This window comes from Aquarana catesbeiana, linkage group LG10 (assembly GCF_042186555.1).
Source record: "Aquarana catesbeiana isolate 2022-GZ linkage group LG10, ASM4218655v1, whole genome shotgun sequence".
Classification (NCBI taxonomy): Eukaryota; Metazoa; Chordata; class Amphibia; order Anura; family Ranidae; genus Aquarana; species Aquarana catesbeiana.
In genome coordinates this window covers 222,572,070-222,599,228 of record NC_133333.1, presented here as the reverse complement: position 1 = coordinate 222,599,228, position 27,159 = coordinate 222,572,070, and the positions used below count along the sequence as shown (strand labels likewise).

The 27,159-nt window shown below is 43.1% G+C and overlaps 1 protein-coding gene across 3 annotated transcripts in view; it reads right to left on the bottom strand.

Annotated features, from left to right (window-relative positions):
* Positions 1 to 27,159, bottom strand: part of JAM3 (junctional adhesion molecule 3) — a 78,761-nt gene that overhangs the window by 31,307 nt on the left and 20,295 nt on the right. For 2 of the 3 annotated variants that reach the window (XM_073603350.1, XM_073603351.1), the window contains exons 2-3: positions 2,743 to 2,808; positions 2,613 to 2,634 (exon numbers count right to left, since the gene is read on the bottom strand). In XM_073603350.1, the coding sequence (XP_073459451.1) occupies positions 2,613 to 2,634; positions 2,743 to 2,808 (88 nt within the window). The remainder of the gene's footprint in view (positions 1 to 2,612; positions 2,635 to 2,742; positions 2,809 to 27,159) is intronic. The other variant, XM_073603352.1, reaches the window with a different exon arrangement.

Below are 27,159 nucleotides of genomic sequence, written 5' to 3'. Positions count from 1 at the left end.
GAATATCTCATTTGAAATACCAACAGCTGCAACAAATATAGATAAAAGTCTGCAGACTGCAAATTACAGCTAAAGGTGTCCACATACATTGACGATCGATTTTCAAATGCTAGGAAAAAAAATAAACCCCGAGAGGATTACTTTTCATTCACTTTTAAATGATTTTTACAATCAGTCACAAAAGATCAGTGCAGCATTTAGCGTGGTGTTCAGGGTCAGGGTTAGTGGTAATGTAGGTTTTAGATTATTGTTAATTACATTGGCTTTAGATACAGTTATTACCAAGATGAAACATAACATGGGTTATAAGCATCAAGGCTAAATACCTAATGGTGACAAAAACGTGCTTTGTATAATGCAGGTATATTGTATGATGGGGAAAAAGCAAAACATGACAATTCCTGAAGCCAAAAATCAAGCCACTACAGCCAGACTCCATGCTTGGATGCTACGGGCAGTAACTTTAGTTTTACACCTAATGCTAGGATGACATTAAAGTCCAACTCCAGTTTTTTTTTTTTTTTTATACTTACAGAATTCATTCCCAGACATTGCTCTTTTTCTCATTTTTATTTTCATACTTAAAGACTGTCCACATCATTGTGTAGCTCCATGATTTCGCATTCTACTGCTGCCATCCCATTTTGGGCTGGATAACGCTCTGCAGGAACATGTGGTCTCCTTGCCGCCCACTGCACAACGCTAGCACCGAGGAGGAGGAAATAACCAGTGCAATGGGCCATCACCAAAAGTGAATATATGAAGGCTTACCAGATTTGCATGACCTCCTAAGTTAATAGAAAGGTCATAAATCACATGAGTAAAAGCTCCCTGGCACACTGTTTGACACAATCAATCAAATCAAATACAGCACTGTATTGTCACATCAAACTCACCACAAGGGTCACCTCCAGTTCACGATGACATTATGTGTGTGGCTCCGCCCTGACACATTTCGTCAAAGTCTTTTGAAAATGTTATTTGACGAAAGGCGTCAGTTGAGCCACACACGTGACGTCTTCGCAAACTAGAGGTGTCCCTCTTGGTGATTTTCTTCTGTGTAAGTGCAATTTTTAGCTTTTAATAAAATTGTAATAGCTGGTTTACACTATGTGGAGCATGGGTCTCCTTTTATGCTTTTTTGAGTGATAACCACAAACAAGTTTGGTAGCAGAAGAAGTCCTGTGAAACGGGCATGGGTGTCCTCTTTGCACCTAGTGTGAGAGTAATTTAAAATCTTTGGGCATTTTTTAACCTGATTTACTATCAAGTTGTGTGTCGTGCCAGGGAGATTTTACTCATGTGATTTATGACCATTCTATTAATTTAGGAGGTCATGGAAATCTGGTAGGCCTTCATATATTCACTTCTGCTGACAGCCCATTGCACTGGTGGTGGATGTACTAATGCATTTGATGCACAGAAATCCGCTCGTCTGTGTGCTAGTCCGATGGACAAAAACCCACGCTAGGGCAGCTACTGACTACTGGCTATCAACTTCCTTATTTTAGTCCGGTGTACGTCATCACATACGAATCCGTCGGACTTTTGTGTGATCGTATGTAGGCAAGTCCGTTCATAAGAAAGTCTGCCGCAAGTCCGAAAAAAGTCTGACAAAAGTCCGTTGAAAGTCTGTCGGACAGGCTGTCGGACTTTTGTAGCCGAAAAGTCCGACCGTGTGTACGCGGCATTAGAGTTTATTCCGACGGGAAAAACGGTTGTGTGTACAGGGCATTAGTGTGCCTGCAGCTGGTTTTCACATTAACAATTTGTTTACATGTTTGACCACTTGTGCGGTTTACTATTTTTCGTTTTTTATCAGGTGAACTCTATTCTGATGGAAATGTAAAAGGCATCTGGCCACTTGCTGTATATTTTATTAGTATTATAACTTTATGTTTTCAAATTTGGCTTTTCCTTTCTCCATATTTTCTGTTGTACAATTGTGAAAAACGTAATAAAGATTTTGCAAAAAAAAGCAGGGAGATTTGATGGGCAGGTTAAGGAACCAGGCTGTCTTTCCGTTTAAATCCTGGAGTTGGGCTTTAAAGTGGAATTCCAGGCTGACTTCAACTATGCTTAAAAATGTTCCCTTGCCTTCCTAATATCCATCTTGCCTAACCTGTAGATGTACCTATTTTTGGTCCCTTCCAGTCCAGACATGTAATCCCTTGGTAAGCGCTGGCTGCAGGGGAGAGAAGAAAGCACTTGACAATGGCTGGAAGTTTCGGAAGCCTTGATGTCACCCAAAGGCTCCCATGTCCCAACCAATGTCAGCGCTCCATTCTCTCCCCTGCAGCAGCCACTCACCGACATAGGGGAGCCAGAGCTGTGGGATCACATAACTGAACTGGAGTAGACTAAAAACTAGGTAAGTATACAGATCTTTGTTCCACAGATTAGGTAGGACAGGTAGCAGGAGGGGAGAGGGAACATTTCTAAGCATGGTTAGTGGTAGTGGAATTCTACTTTAAGGAGAGAATGACAAAACAAATTGCACCCTTCCATTCATTCCACAAGACAGAACAATCTCCTTTCATTAACCATCATGCGTTGGAAAGGAACAAATTGGAGTCTGATTACTGTGGGAAATATGCTACAATGCTTCTCACCCTCACAATCCGGACTACATATCTATATAATGACCAGAGAAAGGCTGCAATTACCTTCTGATGTTATCACAACTGGGAAAAAAGGAGAAAAGGACTAACATTGATCAGAGACAGGAGGACATGGACTTACTCTGATATTCTTGAACCTCGGGATTTGTGTTAATTGTAGTGAGCTCCACTGCCAGCACAACGCAACCTGCAAACAGAGATCAGCCATCAGTACACAATTCCACCATCATGGAAAAAATTTCATTTCTCTTCTAATAAAAGGGTCTGCCCAGCCAAATCTCATATTTTTAGATTCTAGTGAATGACGAAATACATAAATGCACATTACAGTCAAATACGATTGTTAAAGCGAAACTAAAGTGCAAACAAAATACAGGAGGGCAGGTCCTCTTTATTGCAGAAGGTTATAAAAATTGCCTAACCAATGTCCAAAGATCGTTAGGTGGTGGTGCCCTCTTACCCAAAATATACTGAGAAAAAAGGTCTTTTTTTGGTTTGTTCTAGGATGGGAGTGAAGTTCCCACCCTGACAGCTAAGCGGTTAATAAGGCAAGCACAGGACTATTGGAAGGTGCAAATATTTATTATAATCAAATTAAAAAAGAGAATGATAACTCAATAGAAAACACCATATATATCAAAAACAATCCCTTCACCATCCCTCAAAGACAAAACACATCACATGAAGCAAAAAACAAAAAACAACGTCACAATTTGGTAGTGTCCGGACAATTAACTATGTGGACTGCGAATCCAGTTCCTGACGAAGCTGCAATGACGTAGTGAAACGCGTTGACGTCACAGGTTTGTCGTCGGACAGTCTGGAAGAGATGCCTCGTATGGACATGCGCACTACACAAGCGGCTCAAGGAATCCCTCACGCCAGCACAGTGTGATACATGGAGCAGATGAGTGTGTTATAGATCGATATATTGTATTTTCTATCGAGCTATTATACTCTTTTACTGGAATTTGATATAATAAATATTTGCACCTTCCAATAGCCCTATGTTTGCCTAATTAACCACTTGATTGTCAAGGTGGGAGCTTCACTCCCAGCCTAGAACAAAACAAAAAAAAAACTTTTTTCTCTTTATTTCAGAAGATACATGCTATGCTTTCTACTGCAATGGAAAAAAAACCCTACCTGCCTGCTCGCAATGAATGTACATTGAGAGGTGTATGAGCAACTCAGCTTTCCCAGCACACCTTGGCACCTGAATAAATGAACTCCAGTGCACAAGAGCCGGAGTTTTGGTATTTCCCGGCATGCCAATCAAGACAGCCAAAGACCAACACCCCGAAAGAGCTGGGTAGAACATGTTGGACCGATGAATGACCTTGTGGACGTCCCGTCATCAGTGCAGAGGTATTTACAGAGTTTAATTCTGCTTTAACCACTTGCCTACTGGGCACTTTCACCCCCTTCCTGCCCAGGCCAATTTTCAGCCTTCAGCACTGTCGCACGTTGAATGACAATTGCGCGGTCATGCAATACTGCACCTATATGACATTTTTATAATTTTTTTATTTTTTATTTTTAGACAGAAAGGGCTTTATTTTGGTAGTATTCAAATTACAGATTGTTATCTGTCATTACTTACCGTATTTATTGGCGTATAACACGCACTTTAATTTTAAGAGGAAAGTTTCAGGAAAAAAAAACTTACATTTTGAATAAAGAATTTTAAAGAAAAATAAGGGTCAGTGCCCATCAATGCAGCCTTATCAGTGCCCATCCGCAGCCTTGCACTGCCCATCATTGCAGCCTGATCAGTGCCCATCATTGCAGCCTTGCCCATCATTGTAGCCTGATCAGTGCCCATCTGCAGTCTTGCCCCTCTTTGCAGCATGATCAGTGCCCATCTGCAGCCTTGCCAATCATTGCAGTCTGATCGGTGCCCATCTGCAGCCTTGCTCATCATTGCAGCATGATCAGTGCCCATCTGCAGTCTTGCCCCTCTTTGCAGCATGATCAGTGCGCATCTGCAGCCTTGTTTTTGCCAACATAAACATAGCCGGATTTCCTGTGTACACGACTCGGCTCGCAATCCCGCCCAGTCACACCCCTTGGCCCGGCTCTTATGATGGACATAACACCGGTCCAATGGCGGAACGTCAATACTCGTTCCCTCCTTCCCCTCCGAGGAAGCCGTTCGGCGTATAACACGCACACACGATTTTCCATCAACTTTAAGGGGGAAAAGGTGCGTGTTATACGCTGATAAATATGGTAGTTAAATGTTACACCTACAAGTGTTTGTGTGATCTCTCTTTGCACATCTCAAATACAACCCCAAAAATATAAACCATCACGTAACCGTGATAAGATATTGTCTTAGACACAGCAGCAGGAGCCACTGGCTCCCACTGCAGTCAATCTCAGCCAGTGGAAAGTGAGCGGGGGGGGGGACGACAAGCAAAGCTGAGCTCTACGTATCTACAGATACACAGAGGTGGCTCGGGAGTGAGAACACACGAGTGCCCCCATAGCAAGAGGCCTGCTATGGTGGGCACTTGGCGGGAGGGAGGAGCCAGGAGCACCAGCAGGGGACCAGAGAAGAGGAGGATCTGGGCTGCTTTGAACCATTGCACATAGCAAGTACGTCTAACATGTTTTTTTTTTTGTTTTTTTTTAAGGGTTTTACAATCAACTGACCTCAAATGACAGATCATAAAATGCTGTGAAACATTGTCAGGGCTCCCTAGGTCAGTTCTGAGATGGAACAGAGATAGCCCACTGAACATCCCACTTACTGCTAAATAACTGCACTGGAAAGAGAGAGTCACTTTTCCGCAACAAGAAAACATACTAATTGCTAAAAGATACAATAAGGTTTTAGCTTTTTTTCAGCTCCGGCTGCTGCAGGAAAGCTAGGCGCAGTATAAATGAACACCGGGAGCAGAGGGCTCCATCTAGCATTCCTTAGTCACTGAAGTCTCCAAGCAGCTGTCTTACCATCTTAAACTGGAGTTTCTCATCTGTCAGAAGAGCAGAGAAGAGCTATTGGGGGAATCATGGCCAAGGAGAAGACTATAATAAACTTATTCACAGAAAACATGTATGGTTGCCAACCGCACTCTGTGATCAAAGGCTGCTCCCTGCATAGTTACATTGCTAACCAGGCTGAATAAAAGACACTTATTGATGAAGTTAAACCTTGAAGATCAAGAAAGAACATCAAATGCTAGAAGCCAAAATAGCAATGAAGACTAATACAACCTTCTATTCTGCCAGGATCATCTCACCTCATACGTGTGATAGAAACCACCAACCCATTCTACAGACACCATCCCACTTCTATGCATAATCTGGAGTAGGAACCACAAACCCCTTTCTATAGGCACTATGCCATGGCTATGTGTGATCTGAAATAATAACCATGACCTCTCTGTATAAATACCACACATCTCTACGTGTAACTTGGAATAAGAACCATCAACTTCTCTCTATAGAGACCATCACACCACTACATGTGTTTTTTAAGAACAACCCAATCCTTTTTCACAGAGACCATACCATTTTCTGCAAAATCCAGAATACGAACTGCTAACACCCCTATAGAGACCATCCTATGTTTATGTGTGAACTGAAATGAGAACTGCCAACCCATTTCTAAAAATTGGAAACTGATAACCCCTTTCTATAGAGATCATCTTACATCTATGCATAACCCAGTATGGGAAACAGATTACCCCTGTCTATAGAGATCATCCCATGTCTATGCATAATCCAGAATGGGAAACTGCTAACCCCTTTCTATAGAGATCATCCCACCTCTAGGCATAATCCGAAACTGAAGACAGCTAACACCTTTCTATAGAGATCATCCCACCTCTATGAATGATAAGGAATTGAAAACGGCTAACCCCTTCATTAGAGACCATCCCACCTCTATGCATAATCTAGAAAAATAACTGCTAACCCCTCTATAGAAACCATCCTATGTTTATGTGTGATCTGGAATAAGATCAAACATCTGGGATGGTCTGAGACCATCGCAGATGGTCTCAGATCCCATCTGGGGCCCACGCCTATGCATAATCTGAAATCAGAAACTGCTAACCCCTCTATAGAGACCATCCCATCTCTATGCATAATTCGGAAAAATAGCTGCTAAGCACGTTCTATAGAGACCATCCTACGTTTATGTGTGATCTGGAATAAGAACTGCTAACCTTTTTCTATAGAGACCACCCCACCTCTATGAATAATCTGGAATATGAACTGCCAACCCCTCTATAGAGAACATCCTACCTCTACATGTAATCCCAGATAGGAACTGCCAATCCTTTTCTCCAGAGGCCATCCCACCTCTTTGTGTGCATTTAAATAGGAACCAACCAATTTCTCCAGGGACTTTCCCACCTCAAACTGTGAGGCCCAATATCAACTTCTATGTCAATGTCATCCTAAGGCCTCGTTTACATTTGCGGTTGGGGTGCAGCAAAAATTTATGGTTGAGCCGCATTTTTGTTGCCCCTTAAGCTGCAATAGACGGTGTAAAAAAGATATGTTGAAGAACTAGATGTAGATACTAAGCTGGAAACCTAAACCACATCCCAAAATGCATAGAAAAGAACAGAGGAGGTGCCGCAGGGATTTTATGGGCAAAGGGTGAAAACCAGATAAGAGTAGAGGACGTACATAAAAAAGTATTACAAAGTTTGGTTACAAAAAGCATATAAATACACAAAATAAATGATTATAAAAGCAAAACGGATAGTCATGCTATGATAATACATACAATACAAGCCCCTATTTCTGTTTATATATTCTCATACCTATACTTTACCACTGTATACATATATACTTTTTACTGACTGGATTTTTTTGCTGTTGTGTTACCAGAAAATACAGCTTGCGCCAAATCAGCCCCTGAAGAAGGAATTAAACATTTAATCATATATTCCGAAACGTGTTGGGATTTCTGAACCCGTTCACCCTGGTTGGCCTCCTACTATGAGACCAATCATGTGCCCCAGAACCTAGCTGTATTGTATGTATTATCATAGCATGACTATCTGTTTTGCTTTTATAATCATTTATTTTGTGTATTTATATGCTTTTTGTAACCAATAATCTTTGTAATACTTTTTTTATATACGTCCTCTACTTTCTTATCTGGTTTTCACCCTTTGCCCATAAAATCCCTGGGGTACCTCCTCTGTTCTTTTCAATAGACAGTGTAGGGGGATGTTTACATGCCGTGGCCACAATGCTTTGCTTGGCGACTGTGGCTAAGTTGACCCACCATGCAGCGATTGCGATTGCAGCGATTGGTGGGTGGTAAGCCCGCCAAATGCTACACATGCAAGTAGGGCTGCAACTAACGATTATTTTCATAATCGATTAGTTGGCCGATTATTGTTTCGATTAATCGATTAATCGGATAATAACATTAAAAAAAGTGTGGTGTATAATTTAATATGTAAAGTTTAAAAAAAAAGGCAATTTATTCCTCAAAATCTATATGCAGTGGTAAATATAAATAATCAACTATATGATTAGGGAGCAAAATCTTTAATCCACTCTGAGAATAACAGACAGAAGAGATATACTGTATATACTATTAGAGGAGAGATATACTGTATATACTATTAGAGGTTGAATCTGGTAAATATCATCAAACTCAGAGATCACATTTTTTATTTAGACCCCATTCACACTGGGGCACATATAATGTGCCCTGCTCCCACTTAATGTGCCCTGCCTCCTTGAAATGTGCCCTGCTCCCACGTAATGTGGCTTGCCTCCATGTAAAAGTTTACATTAAATGTAATAGTAATGCCTTCTATGACCTCCAGTCTATCAGCCTCCACCTGCTCTGGGTTCAGATGCTGATCTTCCCTGCACAGTCTTTAAAGTCATTTTTTTTAAAAACAAACATGGTATACTTACCTGCTCTGTGTAATGGTTTTGCACATAGCAGCCCCGATTCTTCTCTTCTGGGGTCCCCCACCGATGCCTCTGGCTCCTCCTGCCTTTAGAGTGCCCCAATAGCAAGCTGCAAATTATAGTATAGTGTGCCCCTATAGCAAGGGAAAAAAACTTCTGCTTTTAGACCCACTCACTTACTGCCCAGGACTACATGTTCCATGAGGCATTGCTCCTCACACATTCACATTCACAAGTTCTCAGGCACTTCCTGACATGTATGGATGGTGTACTGAGCTGTATGTGTGCTGCACTGTATTTCCTGATATGTAAACAAATAATGCATTCTGTATGCAGGCCAACTAATCGGCTGGCCGATTAATCAATTATGAAAATAGTTGACAACTATTTTCATAATCAATTAGTTGTCGATTAATTGATTAGTTGTTTCAGCCCTACATGCAAGTGAATGGGGAAGCACCGCAAACATCCCTCAATTGCATTCAATGCATGCGATTGTGGCGCAATTGTCAGCAAAAATGGGGTTAAAACAGGCAGTGAGGAGGTGTACCGCTTCTTCGTCTGTCAGTAGCCTCTGGAGTGCAATCCGGAAGCAGACTGGTCTTCAGGGAAATTTAGAGGCATGTCTAAATCTACCCTTAAAGTGGTTATAGACCTCAGGTGTCAGAATTCTGTCTGCTGCCTCATTCCTCTGCTATCTTCAAAGTCACTTCTGAAAGGTTTTCCTGACACCAAGAGAAAAAAAGGTGACAAGGGAGGAAGCTCCTGCACACAGCCTGTGATTGGCAGCCTCAGATCTGCTCCTGTGTGCTGTATGAAGAGGGGTGTATCCCTTCCCTCCAATCAGATCTCAGAGTAATTTCAGCTCCCCACTCCCTGATTTCAGAGAGCTGTATAAATTCTGGATTTTGAACAGCTGTAGAGAAGATTGCAGATAAACAGGTACAACTTGCATAGTAGAATTTATTTAAGGTATGTGAGGCCAGTCACTTCACTGGATATATGTAAGGGTTTGCAACAAATTTAAGAACTGAAACCTCCCCTTTTCCAGAGACCACCTGACTTTTAAGTGAGTATGGATCTAGGAAAAGATCCCATCACTCCAAACTCTGCACTCATCTCCAGTCAGCAGTGAACCAGGTATTGGCCCAAGGAGCTCATCTTCACTTGGTGAGCCACAGGAAACTTCCTAAAAAGGACCCCATTAGAGAGTTGTAAGCCAGTCTGGCGGAATAAGCTTTTAGTGGTGTGATGTCATCAGCGTGTAGACCAGTGGTTCTCAACTCCTGTCCTCAGGACCCACTAACAGGCCAGGTTTTAAGTATAACTTTGGGGAGATGCAGACTGGAATACTGCAATCACTGAGCAAAAAATGATATCACCTGTGACGTCTTTCAGTAATCTTGAAAAACTGGCCTGTTAGTGGGTCCTGAGGACAGGAGTTGAGAACCTCTGGTGTAGACCATTTTGGATGTTTGCAATGGATTTAGCTACTAATTATTCGCCTCCCAAAAAAGGTTTTTTGTAACAAACAGAAATTTTGGCCTTTAAGTCTAGTATTAGCACGCCTAAAAAGTTCAACGCCAAGCACAATGAGATTACACCTCTTGGAAAACAAAGCTTGGCTGGATAATGTCCGCTCTAACATCCGGCTCATTATTTCCAGGTCACTGAGAGGAAACAACTGAGCAGAGTACAGCATTGGCCATACACAGTTCAGCATTATCCAGCTGCACCCTCTTTTCATTTGTGTACAAAGAGCTGACAGAGGGTCAATCAGGCGTGCCGCATTTGCAGCGGGATAAATCCCTTTGTCTGATAATCCCCAAAACACAAAAGCAAAAGGACAGAACTGAAGTAGAAAGAGGAGGTATCTCTGAGTGAAGGCCGTATTGAGAACATATAGCTGCATGGTAGACAACATAGAGCAGGGCCACAGTGGTAGCAGAGGTTCCATGCATGGACTGTATGAAGGAGAAGATATTACACCAGAAATGCCCAAGAACTAGTAGACTCACAGGACAAGAACTGGCTACCGTTTATAGGTCAGATGGAGGACACGCGACCAGATATTAGTGGTGCACCAAAATGAAAATTCAGGATGCACTTGGCCGAAAACTGAAACCAAATGGACAGTTGAAAAAAACAAAAATAATTTAAATAATGTGGCTGGCAATTTTGCATTGAAGTCAATGGGAAGCGATTCTGCATTGAGGTCAATAGGGGGGCGTTTTTGTATTGAAGTCAGTGCTGTCTATGTAGAGAGCAACCTCCATTCTGTCCTCATCATGTCATGTCTGTTCTACAACCATGTGTCCTCAGTGCTGTCTATATAGAGAGCTACCTCCACTCTGTTCTCCTTGTGTCAGGTCTGTTCTACAACCATGCATCCTCAGTGCTGTCTATATAGAGAGCCACCTCCACTCTGTCCTCCTTGTGTCAGGTCTGTTCTACAACCATGCATCCTCAGTGCTGTCTATATAGAGAGCCACCTCCACTCTGTCCTCCTTGTGTCAGGTCTGTTCTACAACCATGCATCCTCAGTGCTGCCTATATAGAGAGCCACCTCCACTCTGTCCTCATCATGTCATGTCTGTTCTACAACCATGCATCCTCAGTGCTGTCTATATAGAGAGCCACCTCCACTCTGTCCTCCTTGTGTCATGTCTGTTCTACAACCATGCGTCCTCAGTGCTGTCTATATAGAGAGCCACCTCCACTCTGTCCTCCTTGTGTCATGTCTGTTCTACAACCATGCTTTCTCAGTGCTGTCTATATAGAGAGCCACCTCCACTCTGACCTCCTTGTGTCATGTCTGTTCTACAACCATGCATCCTCAGTGCTGCCTATATAGAGAGCCACCTCCACTCTGTCCTCCTTGTGTCATGTCTGTTCTACAACCATGCGTTCTCAGTGCTGCCTATATAGAGAGCCACCTCCACTCTGACCTCCTCGTGTCATATCTGTTCTGCAGCTGTGTGACCATTTGTTCTATATAGAAAGATGCCTCCACTCTATTCTTCTAGTGTCACGTTTGTCCTTCACCCTTTCTGTATAGAGAGCCACCTCCTCCCCCTGTAGCTCCATTCTGCCCACTTAATGTCATATCCATCCTGCAGCCATCATTCCTCCCTATTATCTGTATAGAGAGCCTCCTTTCTCCCCGTGGCTCAACCCTGTGCTTTTAGCAAAATGTGTGTCCCACAGCTATGTGTCCTCCCCACTGTCTGTATAGAGAGCCTCCTCCTCCCCGTGTCCTCAACTCTATCCTCCTAGTGTCATATCTGTCCTGCAGCTTGTGTTCTGTATAGAAACCATCTCTCCTCCATTCCCCCATGTAGCTTCATTCTGTCCTCCTAGTGTCATGTCTGTCTTGCAGCCATGTGTCTCTATAGAAAGCCCCCACCCCCTCATTCCTCCTTTAGAAGTGTCTCTTGCTGCCATATGTCCTAGATCCCGTCCAGACACAGACTCCTTCCCCCACCCCTCTGGCTCAGCTTTTGGGATCATCTCTCCATTGTGACCATCCTCCATTATTCCTATACACAAGGCCACCACCTCTCCTTTTCCTGGTACTCACTTCTGGTATATCTTTCTTGCACCCATTTTTCCTCTTCACTGTATGCAAAGTTGTCCCCTTCTCAGCTTCAGCTATGACTTCGCTATCCTTGTAGCTTTAGGTTTGTCTTCTCCTCTCTGGCTGTGTTGTCCTTCTGGTACCATGACTGTCCTGGACAGGGGTGGCAGCACTCCAGAATAGATAGGTGTGCACAATCACCCTGTATGCATTAGCATCATCGCACTGTGTGCCGGTGGGGAGTGCTACCATATTTTCATTGTGCGGGCTCTGCCATAAGCGCACGCGTGCGCGCGCGCGTGTGTGTGTGTGTGTGTGTGTGTGTGTGTGTGTGTGTGTGTGTGTGTGTGTGTGTGTGTGTGTGTGTGTGTGTGTGTGTGTGTGTGTGTATACACTATATTGCCAAAACTATTGGGACACCTGCCTTTACACGCACATCGACTTTAACCGCTTGCCGCAAGTGTAATGTCATTTGACGTCACGGCTTTGAGCGATGAGATCTGAATGATGGCTGCAGCTACAGGCATCATTCAGATATCGTCTTTTAGAGACGGCGATTCCCTTCACCGTAAGAATGATCATAGCTGCCAGACTTATCCACCTTACCAACCGCTCAGTGTCTGCCAACCTTCTACTCCAATCCCTACACTGGCTCCCAATCACCCAGCGAATTAAATTCAAAATACTAACCACAACATACAAAGCCATTCACAACTCTGCCCCGAGCTACATCACCAACCTTGTCTCCAAATATCACCCAAATCGACCTCTCCGCTCTTCTCAAGACCTCCTGCTTTCAAGCTCTCTCATCTCCTTCTCCCATGGTCGTCTCCAGGATTTCTCCAGAGCCTCTCCCATCCTCTGGAACGCGCTACCTCCATCTATACGGCTATCCCCTACTCTTGCTACCTTCAGGCGATCCCTGAAAACTCATTTCTTCAGGAAAGCCTATCACGTCTCCAACTAATCTCCTACCACTTCCATCAGCTCATTCCCCACAGTTACAACCTTTTGTATCACCTTCCCCGCCCTATTAGATTGTAAGCTCTTCTGAGCAGGGCCCTCTTAATCCTCTTGTATTTTATTGTATTATAACTGTATTGTCTCCCTTTTATATTGTAAAGCGCTGCGTAAACTGTTGGCGCTATATAAATCCTGAATAATAATAATAATAATAGCGGCTGTTCAGCCGCTTGATTGTTCTTATTAGGCGGCGAGAGGGGACGTCGCCCTCCGGTGTTTCTCCTGGCTCGCCCCCTGCCATCGACGAACCGGAGAAGGGATCCACCGGCCCCGGATGCTGACCATAGAGATTTCCGGCGGACCAGATGGTCCCCGGAGTCTCTATGATTGTTCGGAGGTCGGGCGCAACGTTATGACGTCACGCCCGGCCTCTGCATTTGAAAAAATGGCGCCGCCTCAGCTGGGAAGCCAGGATCTTTTCTTTTCTTTTTTTTATCTCAGGCTTCCGAGCCTAGAGGAGAGAGGTGGGGACTTATTGACCCCATATCTCACTGTAAAGAGGACCTGTCATGCTTATTTCTATTACAAGGGATGTTTACATTCCTTGTAATAGGAATAAAAGTGATCAAAAAAAATGTAAAAAGAAAGTGTCAAAGTAAAATTAACAATAAAAAAAAAAATAGAAATTGTAAATGCCCCTGTCCCCGCTCGCAGAAGCGAACGCATACGCAAGTCGTGCCCACATATGTAAATGGAGTTCAAACCACACATGTGAGGTATCGCCGCGAACGTTTGAGCGAGAGCGATAATTCTAGCACTAGACCTCCTCTGTAACTCAAAACATGTAACCTATGGGGATTTTTAAGTACCAAAGTTTGGCACCAATCCACGAGTGGGCGCAATTTTCAAGCGTGACATATTAGGTATATATTTACTCGACATAACATCATCTTTCACATTATACAAAAAAATTGGCCTAACTTTACTGTTTTGGTTTTTTTTAATGCATGAAACTGTTTTTTTTCCAAAAAAAAAAGGCGTTTGAAAAAGTGCTGCGCAAATACTGTGCAAGATAAAACGTGGCAATGACCGCCATCTTATTCTCTATGGTTTCTGCTAAAAAAAACAAAACACATATAATGTTTGGGGTTTCTGTGTAATTTTCTAGCAAAAAAATTCTGATATTTATATGTAGGAGAGGAATGTCAGAATTGGCCTGAGTGGCAAGTGGTTAATGGCATCCCAGTCTTAGTCCGTAGGGTTCAATATTGAGTTGGCCCACCCTTTACAATTATAACAGCTTCAACTCTTCTAGGAAGGCTGTCCACAAGGTTTAGGAGTGTGTCTATGGGAATGTTTGACCATTCTTCCAGAAGTGCATTTGTGAGGTCAGGCACTGATGTTGGACGAGAAGGCCTGGCTCACAGTCTCTGCTCTAATTCATCCCAAAGGCGTTCTAATGGGTTGAGATCAGGACGCATGGTTACAGAACAGACATGACACTAGGACAGTATACTTTATTTATAGAAAGCATTGAGGACACTGTTGTCAGACAGATATGAAAGTAGGAAGACAAATTAGAGATGACTCTCTATACAGACAGCATTGAAGACACATGGCAACAGACATGACAAAGCCGGCCATACATAGATTGAAATTCAGCCGGTTCAGTAGGGACCAGAGGTATTTCAATCCATGTATGGGCAGGCCAATTGTACCCAAGTCAATCCATTGCATCGTGTGTTGTTACGCACAGGAATTGCTGCAAATCCCGCAACGTGAACCTAAGCGGAGTGTGGACTGAAAGAGGTTTATTCTCTGCAGGGTGGATTTGATTTAAACCAAGTCGACTGAAATCACTAGTAAAAAGACTCGATTTAAATCATAATTTTTAAAGAGCAACTGTCATCTCTGTCCCGTAGCGGCTCCTCCTCTGACCCGCTGTTGACTCACCGACAGTCCCATTCACTTTAATGGGACGGCTGGTGATGCAGCAGTGACACAACAAGGTGAGGGACGTGGTGGCAGCAGGTGTGTGGATGCCGCTAACAGGCGCTGCCATGATGGATCTGAAATGACAGGTGCCCTTTAAAATGTAAGGACTCATTCTTGCTGGTAGTTAGAATCTTTAATATTTGCAAACAAAATGAAGATTTCCTAATTAGAATAATAAAGCTGTCAAGTTAGTAAAACAGCGATATCAGAACCGATCCAATCATACAGTTTGTAGTGTACATAGATTTGCAAAACAATGGGATAAAGGAATATTCCTGAACTTCGGTTTATCTCATGGTTACTGTGAAATTGTGTGAATGCATCAATGCAGTGCATGTTATCTCAGCTTGCAGAACTTGCATTCATTGAATGAGTTTACCAAAAAATATTGCAGAATATACAGCCTCATGCTACATAACTAAGCTCCATTTCATGCTGAATAAACTAAATGATTAATGTATCCTAAATAGAAAAAACTATCTTTGGATAGATTTTTACTCCAAATGCATTTTATTAAAATAAATTTGATAAAAATAAAAAAAATATCAGATTTTTTAAAATTCTTTAAAAAAAAAAAAATCATTGATTTATATCCCCCCCCCCCCCCCCCCCCCGATTCTCTGCATGACTGGGTGAGATAACTGCAACTACTACTAATGCTGCTAAGTATTTGGACATTTGTTAGCTGTATGGACATTATGTGACTGAAGTTTTTTTTCTAGGTATAAGGGCCCTTTCTATTGTAAGCGGCGCTTTACCATCGGTATTCGGCCGCTAGCAGGGGGGGGGGGGCCGAGAAAGGGTTAAAAACCACCGCAAAGCGCCTCTGCAGAGGCGCTTTGCCGGCGGTATAGCCGCGCTGTCCCATTGATTTCAATGGGCAGGAGCGGTGAAGGAGCGGTATACACTCCACTAGAGCTGCACAATTAATCGTCAAGAATCGTTATCGCGATCTTGACTAAAGTATTTCACAATTCTTTCTATGCAAAGAATTCTCTCTGCTCTTCTGAAGCCACAGCCCTCAAAAGAAAGGAAGCGAAAAACCGGGCAGTCTGCCAAGAAACAAAACATTCTTTATCAGTTGAACTTAAGTATAAACATTGTAACAATGTGTCAATGGAATAGACTTCCTGTGTAAGTGAAAAAAGTTTAAACCACTTAAACACTAAACCTTTTTATGACATTTGTTGGTTTCAAGTTAAAATCATTTTTTTTTTTTTTTTATAGAAAATTACTTAGAACCCCCGAACATATGTATTTTTTTAGTAGACACTCTAGAGAATAAAATGGTGGTTGTTGCAATATTTTATGTCACACTGCATTTGCGCAGCGGTCTTTCAAATTTTTTTGGAAAAAATTACTTTAATCAATTAAAAAAATAAAAATAAAAAATCTAACCAGTAAAGTTAGCCCATTTTTTTTTTTTTTGTATAATGTGAAAGATTTTACGTCTTGAGAATCGTGATCTTTTTATTCTAAGCAAAAAAAATTGCGATTCTCATTTTGGCCAGAATCGTGCAGCTCTACACTCCGCTCCTTCACCGCTCCGAAGATGCTGCTAGCAGGACTTTTTTTACTGTCCTGCTAGCGCACCGCTCCAGTGTGAAAGCCCTCGGGGCTTTCACACTGGAGACAAAGCAGCGGCACTTTCGGGTCAGTTTGCAGGCGCTATTATTAGCGCAATAGCGCCTGCAAACCGCCCCAGTGTGAAAGGGCTCTTACCAAGACACCCGGGGAGAAGGTGCAGCAATGTAGCGGTCCCCAGCGGGGAGAGGTGCGCTTTTTATAGCTTAGAAATGTTATTGTGGGTGTAAGGACGCAAGAAAAACTTTATGACAACATTTTGGTGTCCTATTTTCCAGCTAATATCACAAAATCTAGGAGGTTCACCAGACACTGCAGACCAACTTCAAATATTAAAACAGCAAATTACCAGTCTGTGACAGAACTCATAAAACACACAAACGTTACCGACCACAATGCCCGACACACCAATGATAAAATTCCTAAAATGCAAAAAACGGTAGAGGACAGGGAAAACCTTCCAGCAAATCAGGCTTTACCTAGATGTGAAGGTTATAGTCCCCTTTTGTCTTAGAACAGTAATGTAATCCGTGATCTGGAATATTATTGTCTCATCACACTGCTTTGTGAGATGAAAAGCAACAAAGTTAGCCTGGAACCCACAGAGAAGTGCATTTCACTTATAGGAAAGAAAATGTGGACTTTCAGCATGGAGTCTCTGCATACAGTGCATCCGGAAAGTATTCACAGCGCTTCACTTTTTCCACATTTTGTTACGTTACATTCCAAAATGGAGTAAATTCATTATTTTCCTCAAAATTCTACAAACAATATCCCATAATGACAACGTGAAAGAAGTTTTACATCTTTGCAAATTTATTATAAATAAAAAACAAAAAAATCCTATGTATACAAGTATAAACAGCCTTTGCTCAATACTTTGGTGAAGCACTTTTGGCACCAATTACAGCCACAAGTCTTTTTAAGTATGATGCTACAAGCTTGGCACACCTATTTTTGGGCAGTTTCTCCCATTCAAGCTCCATCAGGTTGGATGGGGAGCGTCGGTGCACAGCCATTTTCAGATCTCTCCAGAAATGTTCAATTGGGTTCAAGTCTGGGCCACTCAAGAACACTTACCGAGTTGTCCCATAGCCACCCTTTTGTTATCTTGGCTGTGTGCTTAGGGTCGTTGTCCTGTTGCAATATGAACCTTAACCCCAGTGTGAGGTCTAGAGCGCCCTGGAGCAGGTTTTCATCAAGGATGTTACTATACATTGCTGCATTCATCTTTCCCTCGACCCTGACTAGTCTCCCAGTTCCTACCGCTGAAAAACATCCCCACAGCATGATGCTGCCACCACCATGCTTCACTGTAGGGATGGTATTGGCCAGGTGATGAGCGGTGCCTGGTTTCCTCCAAACATGACGCTTGCTATTCAGGCCAGAGAGTTCAATCTTTGTTTCATCAGACCAGAGAATTTTGTTTCTCATGGTCTGAGAGTCCTTCAGGTGACTTTTGGCAAACTCCAGGCGGGCTGTCATGTGCCTTTTACTGAGGAGTGTCTTCTGTCTGGCCACTCTACCATACAGGCCTGATTGGTGGAGTGCTGCAGAGATGGTTGTTCTTCTGAAAGGTTCTCCTCTCTACACAGAGAAACACTGGAGCTCTGTCAGAGTGACCATCGGGTTCTTGGTCAACTCCCTGACTAAGGCCCTTCTCCTCCAAACCCTCAGTTTGGCCGGGCGGCCCACTCTAGGAAGAGTCCTGGTAGTTCCAAACCTCTTCCATTTATGGATGATGGAGGCCACTGTGCTCATTGGGACCTTCAATGCTGCAGACATTTTTCTGTACCCTTCCCCAGATCTGTGCCTCCATATAATCCTGTCTCGGAGGTCTACAAACAATTCCTTGGACTTCATGGCTTGGTTTGTGCTCTGACATGCATGGTAAACTGTGGGACCTTATATAGACAGGTGTGTGCCTTTCCAAATCATGTCCAATCAACTGAATTTACCACAGGTGGACTCCAATCAAGTTGTAGAAACATCTCAAGGATGATCAGTGAAAATAGGATGCACCTGAGCTCAGTGTTGAGCGTCATGGCAAAGGCTGTGAATATTTCTGTACATGGGATTTTTTTCGTTTTTTATTTTTGATAAATTTGCAAAGATTTCAAACAAACTTCCTTCACGCTGTCATTATGGGGGATTGTTTGTAGAATTTTGAAGAAAATAATAAATTTAATTAATTTTGGAATAAGCCTGTAACATAACAAGTGGAAAAAGTGAAGCGCTGTGAATACTTTCCTGATGCACTGTATATAAACACAGGAAATCCTTAATAACTGAAGCTAACTGTGAAAACATAAGGAAGCAGCAGGCCCAACCAATCCAACAAACTTATTAAAGAGAAATTTCATAAAAAAAAAAAAAAAAGTAAAATCCAAGTAGTTTGCTCCTTCCCCCCAGCAAGTAACTGATTTACAGGTTTTTACAGGTGGGGTGTGAGTACCAATTTTTTTTTTTTTTTTTTTGGTACCCGTTTCCACAATGCTCATTTAGGCGAGCATGACCACGCTTGCCCTGCCCCCTTCCTGCAGCAATCACATGTCCCGGGAGGCTGCAGGACCATTCACAGCGCACCGTGTGAGCTTGTACACCACAGTGGTGAGCTGGATACTGTTCTTCAAGAAGCTACAGCTGGATCCCATATCCAAGATGACAGCGAAGGCGACCCACTGAGCTGCAGCACAGTGGCCAAGACCATACAGCGGTTTAATAGGACAGGTTCCACTCAGAACAGGTCTCGCCATGGTCGATCAAAGAAGTTGCGTGCACATGCTCAGCGTCATATCCAGAGATTGTCTTTGGGAAATAGACATATGAGTGCTGCCAGCATTGCTGCAGAGGTTGAAGGGGTGGGGGGTCAGCCTGTCAGTGCTCAGACCATACTCTGCACACTGCATCAAATTGGTCTGCATGGCTGTCCTCCCAGAAGGAAGCCTCTTCTAAAGATGATGCAGAAGAAAGCCCGCAAACAGTTTGCTAAAGACAAGCAGACTAAGGACATGGATTACTGGAACCATGTCCTGTGGTCTGATGAGACCAAGATAAACTTATTTAATTCAGATGGTGTCAAGCGTGTGTGGCGGCAACCAGGTGAGGAGTACAAAGACAAGTGTGTCTTGCCTACAGTCAAGCATGGTGGTGGGAGTGTCATGGTCTGGGGCTGCATGAGTGCTGCCGGCACTGGGGAGCTACAGATCATTGAGGGAACCATGAATGCCAACATGTACTGTGACATACTGAAGCCGAACATGATCCCCTCCCTTCGGAGACTGGGCCGCAGGGCAGTATTCCAAACATGATAACGACCCCAAACACACCTCCAAGACGACCACTGCCTTGCTAAAGAAGCTGAGGGTAAAGGTGATGGACTGGCCAAGCATGTCTCCAGACCTAAACCCTATTGAACATCTGTGGGGCATCTTCAAACAGAAGGTGGAGGAGCACAAGGTCTCTAACATCCACCAGCTCTGTGTTGTCATCATGGAGGAGTGGAAGAGGACTCCAGTGACAACCTGTAAAGCTCTGGTGAACTCCATGCCCAAGAGGGTTAAGGCAGTGCTGGAAAATAATGGTGGCCACACAAAATATTGACACTTCGCGCCCAATTTGGACATTTTCACTTAGGGGTGTACTCACTTTTGTTGCCAGCGGTTTAGACATTAATAGCTGTGTGTTGAGTTATTTTGAGGGGACAGCAAATTTACACTGTTATACAAGCTGTACACTCACTACTTTACATTGTAGCAAAGTGTCATTTCATCAGTGTTGTCACATGAAAAAATATAATAAAATATTTACATAAATGTGAGGGGTGTACTCACTTTTGTGAGATATTGTACATGGCGCTGTGTTTACATTCTTCCTAACAACTTGCCAACCAGTGCACGACGATATTCGTCGGCACAGTGGCATGGCTGCACAAATGGGCGTACAGGTACGTCCCCTTGCAGTGTCATTTATAAAGTAATCAGTGCATTTTTATAGCCATGATCACTGTATAAATGACAATGATCCCAAAATAGTGTCAAAAGCGTACAATGTGTCCGCTAAATAATGTCGCAGTCACGATAGATTTAAAAAAAAAAAAAAAAAAAAATCGCAGATCGCTGCCATTACTAATAAAAAAAAATAATAATAAAGATGCCATAAATCTATCCCCTATTTTGTAGGCGCAATAACGTTTGCTCAAACCAATCAATATACGCTTATTGCGATTTTTTTTTTTTTTTTTTTACCAAAAATATGTAGAAGAATACATATCGGCCTAAACTGAGAAAGAATCGATTTTTTTTTATATATTTTTTGGGGATATTTATTATAGCAAAAAGTAAAAAATATTGTTTTTTTTTTCACAATTGTCGCTCTTCTTTTGTTTATAGCGCAAAAAATAAAAACCGCAGAGGTGATCAAATACCACCAAAAGAAAGCTCTATTTGTGGGGAAAAAAAAGAACGTCAAATTTGTTTAGGTGCAACGTCGCACGACTGCGCAATTGTCAGTTAAGGCACAGTACCGTATCACAAAAAGTGTTCTGGTCAGGAAGGGGGTAAATTCTTCCAGGGCTGAAGTGGCTAACCTGCAGAAATCCAGTGCTGTTCACCTGAATGGTGACAGCGGCGCATGCGCACATCTTTGGTGGATCACAGCGCGCTCTGTATGCCATCAGTCCACCTAGGAAGATGCCTTGCCTGTGTCATCCACGCTCTGCAGCATTGCAATCCGGTGAGAGTACAGCCCCGTTCACACCTTCCAGAAACACTACGTCACAAGGGGGTGTAAACATTGGTGCTGATCACAGCACAAGCATAGAGGAGAGACAGTACATCACCCTTCGCCGCAACGCGCATGCGTGAGATTTCCGAGCCCCATGCCCTGAACGACGGCCCCCGCGTGCATGCATGTGACCTCATTGCGGTTTCGGCCAACACAATGCCAGAGCCCGCGAACCCGAAACAAACTTTGGGTAAAATGTCAACCGTCTCAGCTGTGTGCAGGGACCGCTGCAACAACTTCGTTCTAAGGTATTTCATAATGAGCTAGTATGCAATGCATACCAGCACATTAGGACTAGGGCTGGGGAAAAATTAAAAAAAAAAAAAAAAAAAAAATCGATTTTTTTAGATTTTTTTTTTTTCACCGTGCCGGTCCTTAAGAGCTGCGGGCAGGAGTTTTTAGGCGAGGCCATGGCTTCGGCCTAGCCCGCGAGGCCGGATGCCGCGGACTAGGCCGAATCCGCAGCCTCGCCTAAAAACTCCTGCCCGTATCTCCTCATGACCGGCACGGTGAAAAAAAAAAAAAAATACTCGATTCAAATCGTGAATCGAGATTTTTGTTTTTTTAAATCAGATTTTTTTTGGAGAAAAATCGCCCAGCCCTAATTAGGACATTGCGTTGCTACCGCTATAAGATGGAAATGATCCCAGCTGCACCCCAGAGCTCCATTACCCTTCAATGGGGGGGGGGGGGGGGGGGATGTGCAGCAAATCTACATGGAAGGAAATGGTTAACAGGAGAGAAGACATCCTCAAAGCCGGAAAGTGCTAATTGCAGAACAATGGAGGCACATAAAGCATTGCCAACAAAAGTAATCATTAGTACAGCAAGGATATAGTCCTGGTCATCGCCATCCATTGTGTGCTTCTATCTCCATAGAGGATTTATTTCCATACTAGGACTCCCTTGATAATATTAGAAGACACCTGACTGGACCTGCTCCAAACCAGGCAATTCAAACTCAAATGAAACCCTCAAGCCAAAAAGATAAGCAGATATAGGAAGCAGACGTTAAAGTTTGCATATTACCATTATTATTATTTCAGGTACTTATATAGCGCCGTCAATTTACACAGCGCTTTACATATACATTGTACATTCACATCGGCCCCTACCCTCGAGGAGCTTACAATCTAAGGTCCCTAACTCACATTCATACATACTAGGGCCAATTAAGACAGAAGCCAATTAACCTACCAGCATGTCTTTGTAGTGTGGGAGGAAACCGGAGTACCCGGAGGAAACCCACGCAGGCACAGGGAGAACATGCAAACTCAGGGCAGGCAGTGTCGTGGTTGAAATTCGAACCAGCAAACCCTTTTTACTGCTAGGCGAGAGTGCTACCCACTACACCACTGTGCTGCCCATAATTAACGTTGGTCCAGCTTGGCCCGACATGTATGTATATGACATACCTGGCCGATCCCCAAGGAAGCAGGTTATCAATGTAAACAGGAACCAAAGAAGGGAGAGGGGTATATTTATCACAATATCACTAAACCAAATGTCCAAACACCGTTTTGGTGTTCTGCCCTCTAACCAAGCATATGCAAAGCAAAAAGGAGAGGAGCGGTTAACCCTAAGTGGGGGGTAAAACTCACACCATAGTAGGACTGGTCGATTTTCACAAAAAAATAAAAAAAAAACAAAACAAAAAAAAAAAAACAAAAAAAAAACCTCGATTCACAATTCAAATTGAGTTTTTTTTTTTTTTTGACACCTCGACGGTCCTGAGGAGCTGCGGGCAGGAGTTTTTAGGCGAGGCCGCAGCTTTGGCCTAGTCCGCGGCATCGCCTAAAAACTGCTGCCCGCAGCTCCTCAGGACCGGCGCAGTGAAAAAAAAAAAAAATCTAAATAAAACGATTTGCTTAAATTTTGAATCGATTTGACCTCTCAACTTGATTTAAATAGATTTTTTCCCCAGCCCTACACCATAGGTAACCAAGCGGGTAATTAGGCAGACATTGGACTATTGGATAGTGTAAAACATGTATTTATTTTATCAAAATTCCAATTAAAAAAAAAAAGAGTATATTACTCAATTAACCATTTCCGGACCGCCCGCCGCACATATACTGCGGCAGGGCTGCACGATACGTCGTACCTGTACGTCGTTTCATGCATTAGATACTGTCGGCGGCGTGCGCCCTCTGCAGAGTTTGAATTCATTGAAAGAGTTTAACAAAAATGTAAATATTGCAGAATATACAGCCTCATACTACATAACTAAGCTCCATTTCATGCTGAATATACTAAATTATTCATGTATCTTAAATAGAAAACTGTCTTTACATAGATTTTTACTCCAAAAGCATTTTATTAAAATACATTTTATATATTTTTTAAATCATTGATTTTTATCCACCCTGTATTTCACGGACATCAACCTTTACCTACACTTATTCTAAAACGAAATTGTCTGTGTGTGACAGGTTCACTTTCTTTTAAAGCCTCATGCACACTGGACGTTTTTACAGCTGCTGTTTGTGGCTTCAGGCGTTTTGTTTTTTTTTCTCCAGCCAAAAATTGCTGAGAACAGCCTATGTGTGCATGGACACATAGGAGAATATGTTGGGGAGTTTACTGAGGGCAGAAAAAAACGCCTGAAGCCAAATAATTTTACTATAAAAAACTGGGAAAACGTATTGACTCGAGAATAAGACGAGGGTGAGAAATGTGCAGCTACTGTAAGTGGAGAAGAGGGTCAACAATGCCCATTTGCAGCCTCACTGTGCCCATTTGCAGCCATAGGTCCCCTGAACTTCAAACTTGGTGTTTAAGGGTTCCTAGATGCCCCCTAGCTGCAGGCAAAATTTGGGGTCTCTGGACCCAAAGGGTCCCGAAATGACATTGCGGCAGTTGGACACAGTTTACCGACTTTGGGGCCCTGTATCTCGGGGCCACTTGGTGCTAAGAACCCCAAATTTGGTATGCAAACCCACCAAGTTCCTAGCACCAAGTGGCCCCGAGATATGGGGCCCCAAAATCGGTTGGGAAAATGTTAAGCACTTTTCTGCAGCAGAGAATGACATTTTCCGAACCGACTTTGGGCCCCGTATCTCGGGGCCACTTGGTGCTAGGAACCCCAGTTTTGGATATGTTGTAGTGCTAATTCCACTGGGTTTTCACACCAAATGTGGGGTTCCTAGCACCAAGTGGCCCCGAGATAAGGGGCCCCAAAGTCGGTTTGGAAAAAGATTATATATATATATTTTTTTTTTCCCCCCAAAATAGCCAATAATGAAAAACACCTGTAAACGAAACGCAGCTAAATGCGAGTTACCGCGTTTAGAAGCATTTAGCGCTTGAAATGCCTCCAAATTCAGCTTCTGAACCCATTTTTTTGCGTTCCAAAAAAAGCCTCTAAACTCAACTGCCTAGAAACAACTATAAACGCCCCTGTGTACAGTACTGATAAGATGACAGAGGAGAGTTCAGGAGCAGCTGAAAAAAACGCCCAACTGTTCCTAAACGTCTGTTTAGCAGCAGCAGCGTACATGAGGCTTTAGGGTTGCACCAATACCGTTTTTTTTATTATCAGCGAGTACACGTACCGATGCTTTCACTGCAAAGAATCGCATGCAATTTGAACAGAAATGCAGTGCGATTCCTGTCCAAATTGCATGCGATTTCCCGCACTGCTCCTGTGTGTGTGTGCGCGTGTAGAAAGGGCAGTTTAAAAAAATGTTAGAACTCACAGTTCATATCTGGCCACATGCAAAATAATGTACATAGGTTTCTCGGACCGACGATTATAGCAAATCAGGGCCGCTGGAGGTGCTCACAGGGCTGGAGAAGTTTCGGGACCCCCCGTGGGCATCAAATGGAAATGTCAGCTTGGGGGCGCACCGCCTCTACATCTCCTCCAGCCTTGTGAGCACCTCCAGCGGCTGTGATTTGCTATCATCGGCGGACCGGGACACCTTTGTAGATTATTTTGCATGTGGCCAGATATGTACTCTGAGTTCTATCATTTTTTTAAACTGCCCACTAGATGGCACGTTTCCCTTTCTTTACACACACACGAGCGGTGGGGGAAAATCGCCGATGATCGGGACATTCCTGATCAGTTTGCATGAAACTCTTTGCAGTGATTTGCGCCTGTTCATTTTGTATAGATGCAAATCGCACCGCAAAGTATCAGTTTCGGTATCGGGAGCATTTGGGTGAGTACTGATACTCACGCAAATGCTTGGTATTGGTATCGGCACTGATCCCGGTATTGGTGCATCCCTATAGAGCAGGGATATGCAATTAGCGGACCTCCAGCTGTTGCAGAACTACAAGTCCCATGAGGAATAGCAAGACTGACAGCCACAAGCATGACACCCAGAGGCAGAGGCATGATGGGACTTGTAGTTTTGCAACAGCTGGATGTCCGCTAAATGCATATCCCTGCTATAGAGTATATTTCCAGGCAAAGCGTTATTATGTCTTATAAAATAATGCTATCGAAAAGTGTTTTAAGATCCATAAATCTGGGGCACCGGGACTGGACCATCAAACTGAAGTTATCAGCAATTCTTTTCTGGTTAAGTGGAGCTGCTAATATTTGGTGTTGTGAAATTAGAGAGAGCGCAGAAATATGACAATAATAACTTTCTCAGGAAATATGACTAGCACTTTATCTAGAAGGGGCCTTTCCGCCGAGTTCTGATGATCACCAGTCTGCTATGCTCCGATGACGGACATCATTAACCACATGACAAAAGGGACAAGTCTCATCCGAATTCCGGTTATGGAATACACAAAGGCTTTCCTGTGCACACTTCCCCAATGTACACAGAGGAAGAATGGAGATCCGATTCTGTGCTTCACATACATAAACTTTATTTTCACCCAACTTCCACCCGGAGAAAGATAAGAAGAATGTGTATCAGAGGAAGCCGCAGAAGACCCTTATCAGGGGAGGCGGATGTTTTTTTACAAGCTTGGTCTAAATCTAAAACTTACCATACACATAAAGATTTCGCTCATCCAGCCTTGTGGGCTGATTGAGAGCAATCCACATATTTCCCTAAACAACGTGGATGGACAAATTTCCCACTGACAGCCATTGTATCCTGACAGCTGGCACCCATGGCTGTCAGAATAACCAAACAGTGACTACAACTGACTGCAGTCACTGTTCTGCTGACTTTATCTTCCCGTCGTCTTCAATTTCTCAATCGAAGCTTGTCAAGCGTGGTGAACCAAATCTCAACTGGTTCAAAAGTAACTGGATGAAATTCCTGACGTGTTTGGCCACCTTAAAGTGTTACTAAACCCAGTAATATGAAAAAAGTTCATCTGGTTCATCACGGTTACATGATAAACTGCACAGTTTCTCCAGTTCTGAGAGTTCAGGTAGGAGGAGATTTCCAATTCAGCCTGTATACACACCCACCTGTGTGATGTCAATATCATGTGACCTTGCTATCTCTGAGAACAAGAAACTATTCTCTCCAGCAAGAAAAGACACAACTGAGCATGTGCAGGTCAGCTACTGCCTGTGTTAGCTGGCCTTCCCCAGATAGACAGAGTAGGGAGGGAAGGATCTGTGCATACAGGATAAAACAGCCTTTTTACACGATGCAGAGGATTAACCCCTTATTTTCCACAGTGAGTATAACAAGCATGCTATGCTGCATATACAGACATATGTTACTGTTGTGGGTTTAGTAAAAAAACTTTAAGACGAAGATGTGAAGTGACAAGAAAGGTCAAAAAAGGACCATGGCACTGCATATGGAGTTC